This window comes from Dipodomys merriami, unplaced genomic scaffold, assembly GCF_024711535.1.
Source record: "Dipodomys merriami isolate MVZ:Mamm:240054 unplaced genomic scaffold, mDipMer1.0.p SCAF_20, whole genome shotgun sequence".
Lineage (NCBI taxonomy): Eukaryota > Metazoa > Chordata > Mammalia > Rodentia > Heteromyidae > Dipodomys > Dipodomys merriami.
This window is the reverse complement of record NW_027203382.1, coordinates 13,034,121-13,053,175: the sequence shown is the minus strand read 5'-3', so window position 1 is coordinate 13,053,175 and position 19,055 is coordinate 13,034,121. Positions and strand designations below refer to the sequence as shown.

At 37.3% G+C, this 19,055-nt stretch overlaps 1 protein-coding gene across 1 annotated transcript in view; it reads left to right on the top strand.

Moving 5' to 3' along the window:
- Adgrv1 (adhesion G protein-coupled receptor V1) overlaps nucleotides 1–19,055 on the top strand; it is a 469,087-nt gene that overhangs the window by 155,752 nt on the left and 294,280 nt on the right. Inside the window, exons 71-77 of the mRNA XM_070031103.1 lie at nucleotides 680–854; nucleotides 3,041–3,176; nucleotides 4,756–5,861; nucleotides 8,316–8,430; nucleotides 9,278–9,449; nucleotides 15,893–16,135; nucleotides 18,618–19,025. Of these exons, the coding sequence (XP_069887204.1) occupies nucleotides 680–854; nucleotides 3,041–3,176; nucleotides 4,756–5,861; nucleotides 8,316–8,430; nucleotides 9,278–9,449; nucleotides 15,893–16,135; nucleotides 18,618–19,025 (2,355 nt within the window). The remainder of the gene's footprint in view (nucleotides 1–679; nucleotides 855–3,040; nucleotides 3,177–4,755; nucleotides 5,862–8,315; nucleotides 8,431–9,277; nucleotides 9,450–15,892; nucleotides 16,136–18,617; nucleotides 19,026–19,055) is intronic.

Below are 19,055 nucleotides of genomic sequence, written 5' to 3'. Positions count from 1 at the left end.
TTGCAAATGATTCAGCTGAAGCAGTGAAGTAGTTCCTGCTCTAATCCATGTGTATCATCGCAACACTATGCCATTCCACAGGGCAGGGTCAGAGCCAATCAGGTTTGTGATGCAGTCTCTGTGCTACACCACAGTATTTGTATAGTGTGTGTGTGCATGTGTATGTGCATGTGTATGTGCTTGCATGTTTCTGTGAAGGGCTCACCTAGGGCTTTTTGATATCTGCTTTGCAGAAGCTTCGCTAATTGATTCTAGACTGCTATCAAATTAGAGTTCTCATTGTTGTTTTTCCTTTTATAAAATATCTTGGGGCACCCTTCCATACTTCTCTGCACTATGTCATTGCAATTTTGAAAGAGAAGATAAATCTTAAAGTGCTGATAAAATTTTACCTTAAAATATTATTTGAAAATTTTGTTTTCATTTAACCATAATTTCTTTAGATACTGTTAGATACTGTTTTTCTTAGGTATTGTTCATTGTTCATTTTAGTAAGAGAATGCTATAGTGCCTAATCTAAAATAGAAAAGTAGAGTAAATTCTGAAATTTCAGATGTCATCTGTAAGCATTTCTCTTTAATTGAACATCATAAAACAAGAAAAGTCAATGTTCAACCCATTCTTCAGAACCAAAAAGTTTAATTCAGAAGCAAAATACTCTAAGCATTTTTTTCCTCAGGTTGGATTTGAATTCACTGCTTTTCCACTCATGGACATTGCTACTGGCACAAGCCAAGTGACAGTTTCTAGGAGAGGTACATATGGCCCTCTCTCAGTGGCCTGGACTGCTGGATATGCCCCTGGGGTAGAAATCCCTGAACTTGTTGTTGTTGGCAACATGACCCCGGTGCTGGGTGAGTAGTAGTTTTTCTAGATCGGCCAATAGGGCTGATTGGCCATTTTCTTAGCTCATCTATCCTTAATATTTAATAAAAACTTTAAATTCTTTCATATTGAACATAGTTAATCTCATAATGAATAAAAATGCTCCCAAATTTTAAATAGTACTCCAAGACTTACATAATCAAAGTTGTTCAGGCTACTTGGGGAGAAGGGGGAAACATTTGTTTCATTCAAATTTAAAACTACAGCCTGTATGTCAAAATAGAGGGCATCATGCAGACTAGTCTGCCATTACATTAAAAGTTTGTTGAAAGTGATTTAAAAACATTATTTACCCCATAGAGAAATAAAAATTACAGACTAAGCTGGATCCTGGTAGCTCACATTTGTAATCCTAGTTACACTCAGGAGGATGAGATTTGAGAATCGCAGTTTGAAGCCAGTTCAGGGAAGGAAAGTCTGAGAGACTCTTATCTCCACTAAACTACTCCTCCCACCATTTCCTCCCCAGCCCTGAAAAAAAAAAAAAAAAGAGGAATAAGAAGCCAGAAGTGGAGCTGTGGTTAGAGTACTGAGCCCAGGACTGGCATCAAAAAAAGAAAACACAGATCATTTACATAGTCACTTGAATATTTCTGGGGCAGGAGCTATTCAATCAATTTTCTTTTTAAAATGATGCTTTTTGTTTTTAGTGAGTGAGATACAAATCCTAGATGGCTACACAGCTCATGTGGTAGCAGTTGTAAAGCACTCTTCATGGCTTCATGGTGTGACAGCTGCAGTTCCCCTCCCTTATTTACAGGCCCCATGGTTACCATGTAAATGCTATTTCCTGGCAATCCCAAATCTGATGAGTTCTTTGTACAGTCTCTCAGTGAGGATGGAGGGATTTTCATTTTCCTCAGGTTTTTAGGAAACTATTGAATGGAAAAACGGAAGTCCCTTAGAACATGAATGTTGGGGCTAGGGATCATCAAAGTTTCCTTGTTATGACACCTTCTATCCCAGTTGCAAGTTCAGTACATGTACAGTGGATTTGCATGATGGATTGTAAAACACACCTTTACAAGTCAGGTTCTGCAGCCATTTCACAGAGGCCCTGACCTAATATACAATTGACATTGATGACTGTACTTTCTTTTTGGCACATCTCCTAAAGATATTTCATTATCTTTTTAAATTTTTTAGTCCTTTTTTTCTGCAGTAGCTTATTTGTTACTTCTCTGGCCTGACATTTTGGGTGATATACTTGGTTCTATGCCATTTTTGATTTTTTTGTATTAGCAACTGATTGTGATAAATGTTTATGATTTTTATGCATGTGTATGTGATTTTATGCTTACATATGGAATTCATTTTCAAAAGTTTTAGTGAATTTTTAATAACTTGATAAAAATAATAACAGTTCTCAAACAACCGATTTGTATCCTCAAATAGGATTGATTCGTTTTTGAGCTATTATAATAAATTTTTAAATCTAAAGAAAATTAAATATGATAAATCTCCATGAACTCTCTGAGGGTAACAGTTGTTGTATTATACATTTTTTTCATATGTTTGACCTTGAAGTAATCTAAAGTATAATGTATATATTATGGTATTTTTCCCAAACTATATCAGTATACATCACTAAAAAATGATTTGGCTACAATTCAGATCAAAGACAAGTATATATTCAGGTGTTGTACACCACCATTTTCTTGCTACTAGATTTGGTAATTGAGCCAAGGTGAGGGGGTGAAGGAATGAAGGAAGAAAGAAAGAAAGAAAGGAGGAAAGACTAGACAGAGACTGAGGAGATTTCTGTAAATTTCTTCTCCACCTTTGGCCTTATAAACATGCTATCTTTTTGGAGTATAAATTTTTGGAAATATATTTTGTTTTTTTTGTTTTTTTTGTTTTTTTTTTTCGGTCCGGTCATGGGGCCTGAACTCTGGGCCTGAGCGCTGTCCCTCAGCTCTTCAGCTCAAGGCTAGCGCTCTACCACTTGAGCCACAGCACCACTTCCGGCTTTTTTCTTTTTGCTTATGTGGTGCTGAGGAATCAAACCCAGGGCTTCAGGCATGCAAGGCAAGCACTCTACCACTGAGCCACCTTCCCAGCCCCCTGGAAATATATTTTGTTACATGTTTAAGTCACATTCCAAATTAAGAACCAAAACAATGACACCCTGCCTTTTACTTTCATTTCCTCTCAGGGAGCCTTTCATTTTCCCATGGTGAACGAAGCAAGGGAGTTGTGCTGAGGACATTTCCCCACCCTGGTCGTCCAGAGGCCTTTGTCCTTCACCTGTCAGGAGTGCAGAGCCGAGTTCCAGGTGGAGCTCAACTTCGGTATGACCAAACTGATTCCAAACCAGACCTTCTCTGAATAATAACCTAGAATGGATCAGTCAAGATAGAAAATGATACAAGATCACCATCCTTAAAGCAGAATCAGCGAGTTCAGTGTAGAACAATAGAGAGGCCTACATTAAAGAGAGTTCCTTAGCCTTCCCTGCCTGGCAGAGAACTTATGAAGACTCCAGACTTGAAACCGAGGTTGGGAGTCACAAGTTCAACAATGGAAAATTCACCTGATTTTAAAGGGTACTGTCTTCTAGAAGCAGCTGAAAACACCTGATTTATCCAAGTCATTAAGTATAAAGATAAGAGCTGGGCACTGGTGGCTCATGCCTGTAATCCTAGCTACTCAATTCGCTAAGATCTGATGATTGTTGTTTGAAGCCAGTCCAAGCAAGAAAATCTGTGAGACTCTTAACCACTACCACCAAAAAAAGAAAACAAAAAGAAGCCTGAAGTAGAGCTGCTGCCCAAGTGGCAGGATTTTAGCCTTGAGCAGATATAGGAAAAGGATTATATTAGGATAATAGGATAATGTTATTACTTAAAAAACTGGCTTTCTAAATTTAATATAATTTAATTTAAATTTGCTATTTATTTGTAATAACTATTTATGTGAACCCAGTATATTTTCAGTCAAATCTGATTCAATGTAAAGATATTAATTTTTCTTAAACCTAGTACATGCTTGACTAGAGGGCAAGTCTGAGAGCCACGCTTCATAATGTGTGTTCAGATTTGTCTACATATAAATTTATATTTCTAAAATCGTTCTTTTTTTCTGGTCGTGGGGCCTGAACTCTGAGCCTGGATACTGTCCCTCAGCTCTTCAGCTCAAGGCTAGCGCTCTACTACTTGAGCCTCAGTCCCACTTCCGGCTTTTTCTGCTTATGTGGTGCTGAGGAATCGAACCCAGGGCCTGAGGCATGCAAGGCAAGCACTCTACCACTGAGCCACCTTCTCAGACCCTATATTTCTAAAATCTTTTAACAAAAGAACACATTTCTGTTTTCAGAATTTAATGGTGATCATGACACGTAATCTCTGCTATTCACAACAAAGACCCATAAGAAATAGCTCAGCATAAATTGCTCAACCATGGATGCTTTCTTCACACTCATGCATAGTTATAGTTAGACTTATGTGAAAAAGTATTTCCATTAACAGTACCAGGAGGAAGCAAGAATTTTGATACAAGTTCTGGAAATATGTCTGTTTGGTAAATAAGAGAACTGGTTTGTGTCTAGAGCACCAGGGGGGATTCAGCCCTCTTGTATTGATATAGGAGAGATCCTTGTGCTTTAGTGTCTCACATAGTTGCTCCAGGGTGAAACCAAAGTGGAGATCCATGAGCTCTTCATTCAACTAATACACACCAGGTCCTGTCTCTGCTACTCCAGTCCTGCTCATTTCTTGCACCCTTGCTTAGCAATATATAAGTGGGCATTAGGGAGTTTACTTAAGTTCTAAGTTGCTTCTTTCATGAGCAGTATCTTAAATATGATGTGAGAAGACAATGCAGTGTTAATCCTATTGTTAAAGCAATTCTCATAATATCATGTTTTTCCAGATCAGGCTTCACTACTGTTGAAATTGAACCAATGGGAATCTTCCAGTTTTCCCCTAGTTCAAGGAGCATCACAGTGTCAGAGGACACGCAGATTATCAGATTACATGTACAGAGACTGTTCGGTTTCCACAGTGATCTTATTAAAGTTTCCTATGAGACAAAAGCTGGAAGTGCCAAGCCACTGGAAGACTTTGAGCCGGTTCAGAAGGGGGAAGTGTTTTTCCAAAAGTTCCAACCTGAGGTTGATTTTGAAATAACCATCATCAATGATCAGATTCCTGAGACAGAAGAAGAGTTTTACGTTAATCTTACTTCAGTAGAAATTACAGGATTACGAAAGTTTGGTGTTAATTGGAGACCACGCCTGAATCTCAATCTCAGTGTTGCAGTGATTACAATATTGGACAATGATGACATCATGGGAACAGATATTTCCGTGCCTACAGCAGCAGCCGACCCTACCACGCTGATTCCTGTAGAAACTGGCTCCCTCACATATCCTGGCACAGACAGGGTAACCGCCATTCAACATACCACAGAGATGGTTGTCATTGTTACTGAGGCAATCAGTGAATCTATCACCCCTGAGAAATTTGTCACCCTTCCTGGTCCATCAGCCATGCCTGAGAAGCCTGATGCAACTATTGGAATGGAGAATGCATTTGATGCTTCCATGCATGGGACTTTTAGCCTAAGCCCCCCTATTGTTTATGTGGATGAGGAGATGAAGAATGGCACATTCAGTGCTGCAGAAGTTCTGATCCAAAGGGCCGGTGGGTTTACTGGCAACGTCAGCATCACGGTTAAAACTTTTGGCAAAAGATGCGCTGGGGAGGATCCCAACGTGCTGCCTTTTCAGGATGTTTATGGAGTCGCCAACCTAACATGGGCGGTTGAAGAGGAAGACTTTGAAGAACAAGAACTTAGCTTTACATTTCTAGATGGAGAAAGAGAACATACAGTGTCCGTTCCCATTCTGGATGATGACGAGCCTGAGGGGCAGGAATTCTTCTATGTGTTTCTCGCAGACCCTCAAGGGGGAGCGCAGGTTGCAAAGGGAAAGGATGATGCTGGGTTTGCAGCTTTTTCCATGGTTATTATTTCAGGTAATTCTTGCAACAGTGGGGATGAAATAAGTACTTTTGTGGTACAGACTTGCAAAAAGATCAGTCTATCTTGAAGTGAATCTAAGAAGGATGGATTATTTGTGTCCTTCATGGTAATTTATTGAAAAATACCCTTTCCCAAAGCATGTACTTATGACATGAAATTATGCTATTGTTTTCGAGTGCAATTTAACTGGATTCATTAAGCTCACACCCAGTTATACTATCTTTAAGGTTATACTTCTTTTCAAACATAATCTCTGCCAGTTATGTTGCCCCACAAGTTTACAGCACTTGGAATTAATACCATTTATTCATGTCCCCACAGTTCATTGAGAACATTGTCATTTGAATTCACTTCTGTAAGTGATTTATATTGGCTTACTGTCATCTACATATTTCCACTAAAATTAATTTGGAAGCTGACATTCTATCTTCATTCTGTGATATAGGTATTTGATTGCAGTGATTTAATATGATCAGGACTGAGGGACTCATGATTTTGGAGGTATTATGGTAGAGGTAGGAAATGATAGAGCAGAGCAGTTTATGGTGGCCAGAAAGTAGAGAGGCATAAAAGAAGGAGCCAGGACAAGATGTTGTCCCCCAGGACATGCTACCAACACATCCACCAACTAAAACTTACCTTTTACTTCTCATCATCTCTCTATAATGCTATCCTATTGTGAGTCTATCAGAGCATTCATACATCCTTTCATTCTTTAAGTTAGAGCCCTCAGAATCTAATCATCTCCAAAAACACTATTCAGACACATAAATGTGATTTCCTCATCTCCTAGGAGCCTCTAAATCCAACCGAGTTGCCAAACAAAAATAAGCATCACAACTTCTAGATATTCTTGTCTCTTAACATTATCTGATATAATTCAGATAACCACACCCCCAAGCCCCATTCACATGGTCATATCCTGAGTTCCTTCATTCTTCCTGAAAATATTCCCCTTATCTTTTTCCCATTTGACTCATGTATAATAATATCTCTGCTTTAAGGATTTTTTTTTACTTTTCTGATTCCTCTTATATTTAATCTATATCTTTTCAATTTTGAGATTTTAGAAGACACTATCCACATAAATAGAGGAGGAATTAGTTTATTTAGTTTTGATCTTGATCCACATTAGAAGACTCAGATCACTAGACTAGAAATGTGACTTAAATTTATAGCTGCAGATGTGGCAAAGGGAAATATTGTTTTCATTAAACCCATGCTAGTTTCTGTTGTCCTAAAATAGAGGTTTATAAGCTACTTGGGGAGAGCATATTTCCTCCCAAGATAATGAGGAAACAACTGCCAACAAGAAGGAAGAGTCAACTTTGGGTTTCTGAGGCCAGGTAAGGAAGTGATTTCAATGATTATTTAGTTGGTAAGACTAAGAATCAAGAGCAGAAGACAAAGTTCAGTGAGGCAATAGGAAAAACATAGCCTGCCCATTCATGAATATACAGCATCTGCAATACATAAATAGGCTCCATATTTACAGTACATTTTATAGCTAGGAAATAGGCCAGGGACTGGTAACATATCTCTCTTTTATTATGACAGATATTTTTGTTTCCCTACATTGACCTACTTAAGAAATTCTATGTTCTTCAAACCTGGAGAATTAGGTTTCTGGGTGAGGGATTCGAGCATATTTGAAGCTGATTGCTTTAAAAACTCTCCTTCTAGGAGCACTTAGCAAAAGCAGGCCTTTGGGAAGCAGGAAACAGCTGAGACTCTTCATTGCTATTTATCTAGGTCAGCAAGTTCACTGGTGTGCTTGTCAGGACTTGAAATGACTCTCTCAGCGTAGTCTAGATCTGTTTTGTTCTAGTTTAAACGTACTTCTTAGTGTGATAGTTCCTATAATTTCAAGTGAGTCTATGGCACTGACACGCTTTGGAGTTCCTAAAAAGTTCTGTTTTCTTCTTGGACACCTCATTGGATGTGTAACAAACTATCTTTTGGTTAGTCTACTTATTATGAGGATGAATCAGTTAAGTGGAATTCATTATTCAACAGTGCTTATGAAATGCTCACTCACCTGGGCACTCTTTTGAGTTTTGGAAACATGGAAGTACATAAAACAGATTCTGCTCTAGTAGAACTTGCATCCTTGCAAGTAAACACTGACTTTAAATACACAAGCACAGAAAAAAAAATCACATGGCATCAATTGTAAAGTAAAGTCTCATTAGAGGGAAAGGCCTCTGGATGTCAGCGTTAGATGATAGGGTCCGATGCTTCTTTTTGAGTGCTCTTCTATTCTCAAACTGTTTTCTATTTCTATGTTATAATTTTGGAATCTAATTTAGTAAAGATTTCACACACTGTTGCTCCCTCCTCTCACTTATGAATTTCTCACTTTTATACTCTCTGAGCTGGCAAGATCACTGGAACATTGGTGAACCTGTAAATTCTTAAATCTGTTACCACCTCCTTTCTCCTTGTAGGGAGTGATCTTCACAATGGCATCCTGGGCTTCAGTGAGGAATCCCAGAGGGGCCTGGAACTGGGGGAAGGAGCTGAAAGAAGACAACATCTTGTTGTCACAAGGCAGCCAAACAGGTGTGTGTGTGTGTGTATGTGTAAAACACAACATCCTGAGTGTCAGCATAGTATTCAATTGGAATTCATACAAGGCAGAATGAAATGTGAGCAAAAAGAAGTATAGGATTTGATGTGTAGTACTGAGATGCTGTCATCTTTGATCTGTGATATATTTTGCCCACAGTCTCAATGTAGGGTTGCCTCAAATGTATTGTGAAGCACAACAGTCATGTCAGATTAGGTAGGCCATCCATCATCTGATCGTATTCACTATTTTCTGGTGACTTTGTACATATGGCCATTATACTCCATGGGAGACTAGGAGTGACAACACTGTGGATGTAACCTAATTAGAGCAAGCAACATATTAGTATGTTCTCTCAAGTGCCCACCTGTATGCACACATACATTTTTAGATGTGGTACATTGCCCATTCAGGGCCTATTTTAGTCATCATTTGCTCTTTTTTTTTTTTTTTTTACAAATATAGTCATTTTTAGGAGCAATGTTCTTCTAGAGAAATTCTTGCTAAAAGACAAATGAAAAACATTTCCTTGAAGTCAGGGGTTTTCTACATTTTTTTACGTTTGTGGTACTTAATAGGTAGAAAAGTATATTTCTCATGTTCTTAACATAAAATCCTTTGACAAACAGCTATTCATTACTGAAGAGAATATCATCAGAAATAGTAATATAGATCATTAATTTCTTATCTGTCCTGAGGGAAGTTGTTCATTGTTAGAATGATCAGTTACATAGTGAGTGCTGCCTGTGAATAAAGAGGCACAATTTGCCTCCATGGCAGCATTCTTTTATACACAATATAGTCTGCCATGTTGTTCTCATGGGTTTGCTTTGTTCACAGGGTATATGAAGACGTCCAGGTCTTTTGGAGAGTCACATTTAACAAAACAGCCATCATTCTCCAGAAAGAAGAGGCAAACCTAATGGATGAACTTCTGTTTGTGTCAGGAACCACAACCTGTATCATGGGTCAAACACAATGCCTTATCACTCTTGAGCTCAAACCAGAGAAGGTAAGAAATGATGGGGCATCATTCATTCAAGCAAGTTTCAGTTGTGTTTCTTTTGACATAATCATTTTAAGGCCAATGTATTGAAATTTGCACATTACTTAGGTAGAAATGACACCTAGATATCTAAATTGCCTTGCTGGAACACAGCAATTCATCATAGCATGATGAGTTTGTGTAAACAAACCTATTATATTTGTTTTTGCCATGTCTAGGTTGCTGCTGGCCAAGCTGTATGTGGTGTTCATTTTCCTTATGTCATTTTTTAGCCAGATTAGCATCTTTGCTTACTTCTGAATGTAAAATTGTTCTTATCTATCATACCCATCCACACATCATTTAATTAGTATTTACATGAAATACTTTTCATTTTCTCTTCATGTATACTGAGAGAGTATAAATTTGGTTACTAGAGGGGGCAGAGAGGTGCTGATCTTTGCAAGCCTTTGGGTAGTTGTCTATGGGTTCACTGAGAGACAGGCATTCCTTCTCTCTAAGGGAATATGCATTATTCAAATGCTGATGTCAGTGAGGACTTAGTGTTTTCTGAAATATTTAATAATAATGGGTAGCTTTGTTCTTGGTCCTATTCTGTGATTCTCCAAATATTTTAGTGCCCAAAGAACAGTCAATAGTATTTGACCTTTAACTACTGCTTATTTAGTAAACTCATATATTTAATATAAAAACTAGCCACCAGTTATACACATTCAAGAGTACAGTAGGTTTGTTGTTCATGTTGCATACTTTAAACAGCAGACAAAGTACAGACCAATACATTTTCTTCAGGATATTTAATAATGCTCGGGTTTACTTTAAAAAAGCAACATTGTTAGTTTGGCAATTTTTTCTTGTTTTTCTCATAATTGTTATACTTGTCTTTTGAGAATCAGAAAAGTATATAACAATAATATTTTAAGTTAGAATTTAATAGTCATATTTTTAAGGCTACACAAATGCCTATTTTCATATCTTTTGGGGATTCTAATAGTTTTGCTCATTCCAAAAGAGAAAGAATACTCATGTGTGGTCACTGTTCTCACTGGGGCTATGGGGGCTGTTTCAAATAGAAAGTGCTGGTCAGCTGATTGGTGTTGGTACGCTACTATGTTTTAACATTTATAACTTTCTCGTTAATTTTCTCAATCAAGCTTCTTTCAGAGTTTCATTCTTTAAATTTTTCAATGCCAGTAGTCAGCTCAAGATTGAAGAAGAGTGAACCGCTCTGCTAGTAATATTGAAAATATGTGCCTGACTTGTTCATTGATGGTTTTACCTGGGAGGAAAAACCAAAGGCTTCTCCTAAGGATGAGATAACAAATCTGCACCATTCCTCTACCAATTTAGCTCATTTGCTCTGTCCAGTCGCAAAAGATGCAATCATTGGCTATTTTTCTGCTTCATTATGTTTCACAATCCACAATGCAATTTTTTGCTTTTCCTAGAAATAATTTCTGTATTCACATTTCTGTTTCTTAACCTCTTCCTATTTGTATGCAAAGAGAGAGTAATGTTCAGTTTGGGTTAATAGAAGGCCCACAAAGTTGTGGTATGTCAACTCTCTTCTATACACTGATTAATAAACTAGTGCACCCTACTAGATTCATGTTCATAATACAATATTTTTATATTACAATAACATTTATCCTTTCACTATTGTAGAATTCCATCTTGCATTTTAATTACTTACTAAATGGTTTTCTTTTTGAAACTCTGATAGTCATCTCTTGGCCACTGAATGTCTCAGGAAGTTGATGTTTTGTTCTTTCAGTACTGTTTGAAATTCTCTGAGGCATGTCTGCTCTTGAGCACTGCATATTCCAGAGCCATTGAAGAATTTTCCTAATCTAAGCCATACAGTCAACTAACATTTGATTAATTTTTTGATAGAGCTCAAAACCTATATAGTAGAGCTATAAATTACAGTGGACAGCAGGCAAATGTGCTGTTATTGCGGCCACTTTAATGATGAGATTTGGTTGTTGCTGGGGTTTGTGGGGTTTTTTTTATATTTGGTGGTACTGTGTTTGAACCATAATTCTTCCTAACTCTGTCTCCCAAGTGGCTGGGATTACAGACATGAGTGACTAGTACCCTGGACCAAAAAAAAAAGTATTGAATTTCCAATTTTTACATAGTTTACAATTTACTATACTATATTCTAGTATTTTACGATTTTTAAGTGAGATTTCTATTGGCTCCTAAAGTTTTCTATCACATTGACAGTGAGAAACTGAAATTTCTATATTCAAGATATTTGAATCCAGTATGCTTAAATCCTTTGATTCTATTAAACACTTAAATCCTGTGCATTTCTTCTAAATATTTTTATTCCTTCCTAAACAACTATATGCTAAATTTTTCCTAAATATAGATCTTCTTTAGTGATTAATTAAAACACCAGTTCCTCATAAGACCTGAATTAAAAAAAAAAACATTGTCAGTACCTTTCTTATGGAAGTTATCAGTTATAACCAGTCTTGTTCCGACTACTCACTGCCACCTGTTTGAAAGTTAGAATTTATTTTTGTTTGTCTTTGTACCCTTCTTACCATGCTCCATGAATATATGCTCCCTGCAGACTGGCCCCAAAGAAATCCATTGTGTAATTCACCAAAATAGCTGATTTGAATCTTAGGCATACCTCAGAACACTTAAAAACTTGTGTCCATACAAGGGATGTCAGCTAGAGAAAATCTTTGGAGATAAATGTCTACATTAGCCTTTTGATAATTGGAATCTTATGAGGCCATTTCTTCATATTCAGAGAAGAAAAAATTGTGCAGACAGGAAATGCCTTCTTTGTGACAGCAATGAGTGAAATCAGCTAAAGATCTTAAAAGATAGAGATAAATTGTAATGCCTTCATACAATTTGAAGGAAGTTGACTTGAAGTGGCAGTGGGTGGAGGCAGTGTTGTGTGTGTGTGTGTGTGTGTGTGTGTGTGTGTGTGTGTAGTGGAAGCCATGAAACTGGTCTTGGACAAACTGGACAAGGAAGCTAGGTAAATTAGTGTCATAGGATTAAGAAAGGACTTCTTCAGTTGAGGTTGTCCTTCTCACAGGGAAAAAGAGAATCTCCAGACCCTGCAAATATATGATTAAGCAGTAAGATAAGCCCTTCCTCAACGTTGATATTTCTAATATTCAGAATAGGTAAGAACCCAGTCTGTGAGAATCCAATGGCTTTTATAATCATTGCATCAATGTTAGTGATAAAGAGTTTAAAATATCAAAATATCTATTTTGAACATGACAATATTATTCACAGACTTATGCCTCTAACTAATGAATAATGGTGATATCCTCTCACCTCAGCCTAGTCTCTTTTTAAATATATATATGTATATATATATATATATATATATTTATGGTAAAGATACTGTACAAAGGGGTTACAGTTAAATGAGTAAGGTAATGAGTACATTTCCTATGGAGCATTGTTACCCCCTCCTTTGTTTTTCCCTTCCCATCCCATCCCAACCTCCCCAACTCCTTCCTCCCCCATACCAAGTTGTAAAATTCATGTTCAACATAGTGTCTTGTGCATTTGATTGTTCCAGTGGTTCAATCTGTATCCTTATTTCAGCATTTTGCTATTTCCCTTTCCCTCCACAAATTAGAAAAATGTATATACAAGATGCAGGGTACCAGAATCAAATACAGTGAAAACAGGGGTTATACCATGGGGGAAAAACATACAAAAGATAAAACAAACCACACAGTATATTTAATTAATGCATTAAAAATAACAGCAACAAACTTCTTCTGTCCCCTTCTTGAGGTTCATTTCTCTCAGCATCATCTTACATGGTCATATGTACATAGCTTTTGACCTTTTCTGCCTGTTCTAGACAGATACTAATTATTGCAAATAAGGGAAACCATGGGACCTATGTTTCTTTGGGTCCGCTTACTTCACTTAATATGATTTTTTCCAAGTCTTTCCATTTTTTAACAAATGGAGTGGTGTCATTCTTTCTGATGAAGGCATAGAATTCGATTGTGTGTGTGTATATGTATATATATATATATATATATATATATATATATATATATATATATATATATATATATATATCACATTTTCTTGATCCATTGTTCTACAGAGGGGCATCTGGGTTGTTTCTATATCTTAGCTATGGTAAATAATGATGCAATAAATATAGTTGTGCTGGTAGCTTTATTGTGGTCTTGTTTGTGATCATTTGGGTAAATGCCCAAAAGTGGGATTGCTGGGTCATAGGGGAGCTCTATGTGTAGTCTTTTGAGGAACCTCCATAGTGCTTTCCAGAGTAGTTAAACAAGTTTACACTCCCACCTGCAATGCAGTAGGATTCCCTATGGTCACATCCCCTCCAGCATCTCCAGCCTAGTCTCTTGAACTTCAACTTTCAGCACTTTTTACTCTATTCTCTTTCTAATGATCATTTCTGCAGTTATTCTCTACTTTAATTTTCAAATTGTGAAGAATTTAAATCACTTGTCTAGCCAATTACTACAAGAAGGTTAGATCCTATCTTTAGAATTCCAGTACACTTTCTCTTTGCCCACTGATCTATTTTATGGTCGTATATTAACAAAACAGTTAAGGTGATAATTAAATTAGAGGCAATCTATTAATAAAAACTGTTAAAATAACCAGTAGACATTTGTGCATTTTTTCAAATATTAGCTATCAATTATGAGCTTAGGAAAGATTATTTTACACTAGCTGTGGCAAAAGATCACTCTGGAGTAGATCTGGCCTCGCTAGGAAAGCCTCTGGGTAGTTACACTTGGAGTGGGACTTTGTGAGACCTCCAGTCATGATTAGAAGTGCTGGTGAAGCTCAGATGCGATCTGTGGGTCTTGGTTTCCCAATAGACTTCAGGAATGACATTTGAAGAGAATATTTCTTTGTCTGACTCAAAGATTCCTTTTGTCTCTAGTCTAATTATGTACAGGCACCCATCTGTACACTATTCAATTTTAGATGGTTCTTTACTTAGATCATAGAATATTCTTTGACTGTAAATGGCTGTAAGCACGATTCTCATCATCATCACAATGGAAAAGAATATTTTACAGGAAAATAAAGACAGGAGCCTTTATTGGAATATAATATGCTGAAATCTTCAGTTAAAAGAAACTATTATGAATCAGGCTTACTTAGCCATTAGGGAATAACAGCTCTTGCTACTGCTTCCATTTCTGGTATTTGCCAAATATAGCTCCTCAAAAGTGGGAAGAGTGAGTGCAGTTGTTTCCATATTTCCATATTTACTGACAGAAAAATCAGCAAAAGTGAATAGTAATCTGCCACAGGAAAGCCAAACAGATTTCTTCAGGCAGCACAGTGAGAGGGAGTATTTCTTGTGTGATAAGGATATGACTTATTTGGGGAATCCAGAGGGCTTTGTTGTCTCATTTCATGACAGTCATGATCATCGAAAGGATCACAGGTCCTAAATGCTTCCTTGTTTCAAATGACAGTATAAAACATGCAACTGAAACACTTCGGCTTAGCTTTCTTGGTTTAGCCAGGATGCAAGTAGCACTTTGAAGGTTCTTCAACTTTCGTTGTATAAGAGGAAGCCATCAGTAAAATGAGGTGATTGATATGTGTTATAAGGCTGAATTCAGGTTCTGGAAAATCAAATATTGAACACTGTGGAGAAATACCAAAGATGGAATGTGAACATACCACAACCAGTAGAACCAACTTTGATTCATTCCATTCTGAATTTTGTGAAAATTAGAGAACAATGTGAAATTTTACAATTGGCTATTATTGATATTTGTTTATACTTATTTAAAACTTCTTAAAAATAACAATGTCATCAATATAAAATCTTGCCAAGCTGAAACCCTTTCCCTCTGTTTCCCAGTATAATAAGAACACACAAAGTCACTCCCTGTCCTGGCTTCTATCTGACATCTCTACTTAGACAACAGTGGACATGTGTGTGCTATTTTCCTTTGTTTTTGACATTTGCATAAGTCTATATTGCCAATTACATATAACCAATATAAATTGTATGTAACTTGTACTTTTATATGTAGGATATCTTTCTAAATTCAGCTTTATGAAATTTTACACTTTTGGATGTAGCCCTGTTTTGAGATCTACCTCTGGTAAAAAAAATATTGAACAAATAAGTTCTTTTCAGATACTTCATACTATTATAGTATTTCAATGCATTTTGCTTATCCATGTGTTCACTGAATATGCACAGGTTATCTCTGGATGGTAATCCTCCAGTAATAAACTCACCTAAACTATACATTTACATATATATATATATATATATATATATATATATATATACACACACACATATATACATTATATATGTTTTTAAGTGCAAAAATTACAGGATATATTTGTAGTACATAGTCACACCTATAATGTTTGTGTGATTTATATTAGTAATAATTGTATACCTTTCTTTTGCTCACTGGCAGATACCCCAAGTTGAAATGGATTTTTTTGTTGAGCTATATGAAGTAACTTCTGGAGCAGCAATAAACAACAGTGCTAGATTTGCTCAGATTAAAGTTTTACAGCATGATGAACCTGGAAGCCTCATGTATTTTTCTGTGGGTTCTCGGCTGGCCGTAGCTCAGAGGAATGCTACTTTGATCAGCTTGCAGGTGTCCAGAGATTCTGGGACACGGTCAATGATGTCTGTGAGCTTTAGTACCCAGGTAAGCATGGAACCAATAGTTGTGCAAGTAAAGGTTTTCTTCTTTAACATACAGTACTTGTCTTGAAACAGTATTTGATACACTATTTTCTGAGGATACCATTATAACTCTTTTTTTTTTTTTCTTCTGTTGGTTGTGGGGTTTGAACTTGGGGCCTAGGTGCCATCCCTGAGCTTTTTTGCTCAAGGCTAGCACTTCACCACATTGATCCAAGTTCCACTTCCAGTTTTCTGATGGTTAAGTGGAGATAAGATTCTCAAAGGCTTTCCTGTTCAGGCTGACTTTGAACTTCAGTCCTCAGACCTCAGCCTGTCCTCAGTCTGTCCTCAGACCTCAGTAGCTAGGATTACAGGCATGAACCATCAGCACTTGACAATCCTAAGTCTTATCTGTCTGTCTGTCTATCTATCTATCTAATTTATTGTAGATATGGGGCTTGAATTCAGGGCCTAGGCATTATCCTTGAGCTTTTTGTGTTCAAGGCTAGTACTCTACCACTTTGAGATAAAGCTCCACTTCCAGTTTTCTAGTGGTTACCTGGAGATAAGAGTCTCACGGACTTTCCTGCCTGGGCTGGCTTTGTATCCTCATATCTCAGCCTCCTGAGTAGCTAGGATTAAAGGTATGAGCCACCAGAGCCCAGTGTAACTCTAATTTTATTTACTACACTAATTCTTATATTTGCAGTGTGTCATTTTGTTCCTTACCAGTAATAGATCATGTTTAAAATGATAAAAAAAAAAGTTATCTCTTCCTTTGTTTTGACAATTAATCCAGTTACTCATCCAAGCTGACTGCTGGATGTGAATGTTCATTCTCTTTAATTTCTCAGCCAACACTGAATTCATGAAGAAGTCCTAATGATTCTACATTCAAGAAGTACTCCCAGACTGAGTTTGTCTACCCCCCCCTATTCAAGTGTCCCACAGACATGTTACCACTGATTCTTGTATGACCCACTGGGAAAAAAAATGTCTTTTTTTCCTGCCTCAGTTGTTCTTCTCTGCTGTAATCTAATATATATCCAATACCTTTAACTCTCATGAGAATATTGAATGACTCTTCTCGACTTGACTTTTCTTGTGTTGTCTGTCTTCCAGCCATGATAGACCCATTTGGTCTGACCTCTTCCACCTCTCTCACATTCCTCACCAGCATCTCCTTCTCCTACTCACACTGGCCCTCTTCTCCACCTCCTTTTCCTCGTCTTCCTCCTTTTTCTTATCCTCCTCCTCCTCCTTCTTCTTCATGTGGAAATGATTCTCACTTCAGTGACGTTGTGATTTCTGTTCTCCCTTCTGGAATACTTTTCCTGAGACGCTGGTGGATCTTGATCGTTTACTTCATGGAGCTCTCTGTTCAAACACCACATTTGAGCTCCTGTATTTAGCACAGTCTGCAGCTGTGCTCTCACTATCAGTTTGCATTTCCTTGCTTTATTTTTCTTCATAGAACTCCATTTAACAAAACAACAAATTCCCTACCATTGTTCTCTCTGGATCCTCTGCCACAACAGTAGCTTCTCTGTGTGCAGGTGTTGTGCTTGCTGTGTGACTGTGCAGCTGTATTATGCCACCTGGAGTATCTTGGGAGGAATTTACTAGTTGTTGGCTCAGTAATAAATGAATGGATACCCTCTCTCATTTCTTGCTGGACTAAGCATCCATGTTGTACTTTCAAAGAGCCTTTGTAATAACTATAATTTGAAAAAAAACTCAGAGGCACATACATTTATTTTCTTTTATATATATATATATATATATATATATATATATATATATATATATATATATAGTGAAAATACCATACAGAGGGGTTACAATTACATGAGCAAGGTAATGAGTACATTTCTTATCAAGCATTGTTGCCTCCTCCTTTGTTTTCCCATACCATCCCCTGCCACCAGCTGCCCCCCTTCCCAGCCCTGTGCCAAAGTTGTAAAGTTCGTTTTTTGACATAACAACTTGTACTTCTCATTGTTGCAATGGGTCCACCTGTATCCCTATTTAAACAATTTGTTTTTTCCCCTTCCCCTCCCCAATTATTCTCCTTCCTCCTTGTCCTCTGTCTCCTCCCTATTCTCCATATTCCAAGAGAATGCAGATGTCAGTAATCTCCCTTTTGCACCACTGTTTTGTAGCATGTATACTTAGAGCACAAAGTTTAGTGTGTTCATTGTGTTCATTATTGGAGAAATGTTGTAAAGCAATCCTAACATTCATTTCCTAGCTGTTATGCTTGATTCATTCATTCTAAGCCATTGATGCTTCTAACCTCAACACTGTGTGGATTGCATGTATTTCTCTGACTTGTCTAAGTAACTAGAATTGGTTTAAAACTCCATGCTTTTGTGGCAGTGTTATTATGGCCCATCAGTTTTTTTTTTTAAACAGAAGTAGAACTTTTTTTAAGGCATGAGAACTTATTAGGGTGTGATGAGAGGTATGTCAGTCTCATCTAAATATTCTCATTTACTTTCCAGGAGTTGAGGAGTGCTGAAACCATTGGTCGTACTCTCTTATCTCCAGCTGTTCCTGGGAAAGATTTTGTGAAAACCGAAGGCACACTAGTCTTTGAACCTGGCCAGAGAAATGTCATGTTGGATGTCATCTTAACACCAGACACATCATCTTTAAGTCCATTTCCTAAACGCTTTCAGATTGTGCTCTTTGATCCAAAAGGTGGTGCTAGAATTGATCATGCCTATGGGTTGGCCAATATCACCCTTGTCTCAGATGCAGATTCACAGGCCATGTGGGCACTAGAGGACCAGCTCCACCAGCCCCTGGATGAAGTCATTCTTAACAGGGTGCTTCATGACATCAGCCTGAACGTGGCCACAGAGAGCACGGATGAACAGCTCAGTGCTGTCTTGCATTTGATAGAAAAGGTAAGAAGTCCTTGCCAGTGTGAGGACTTG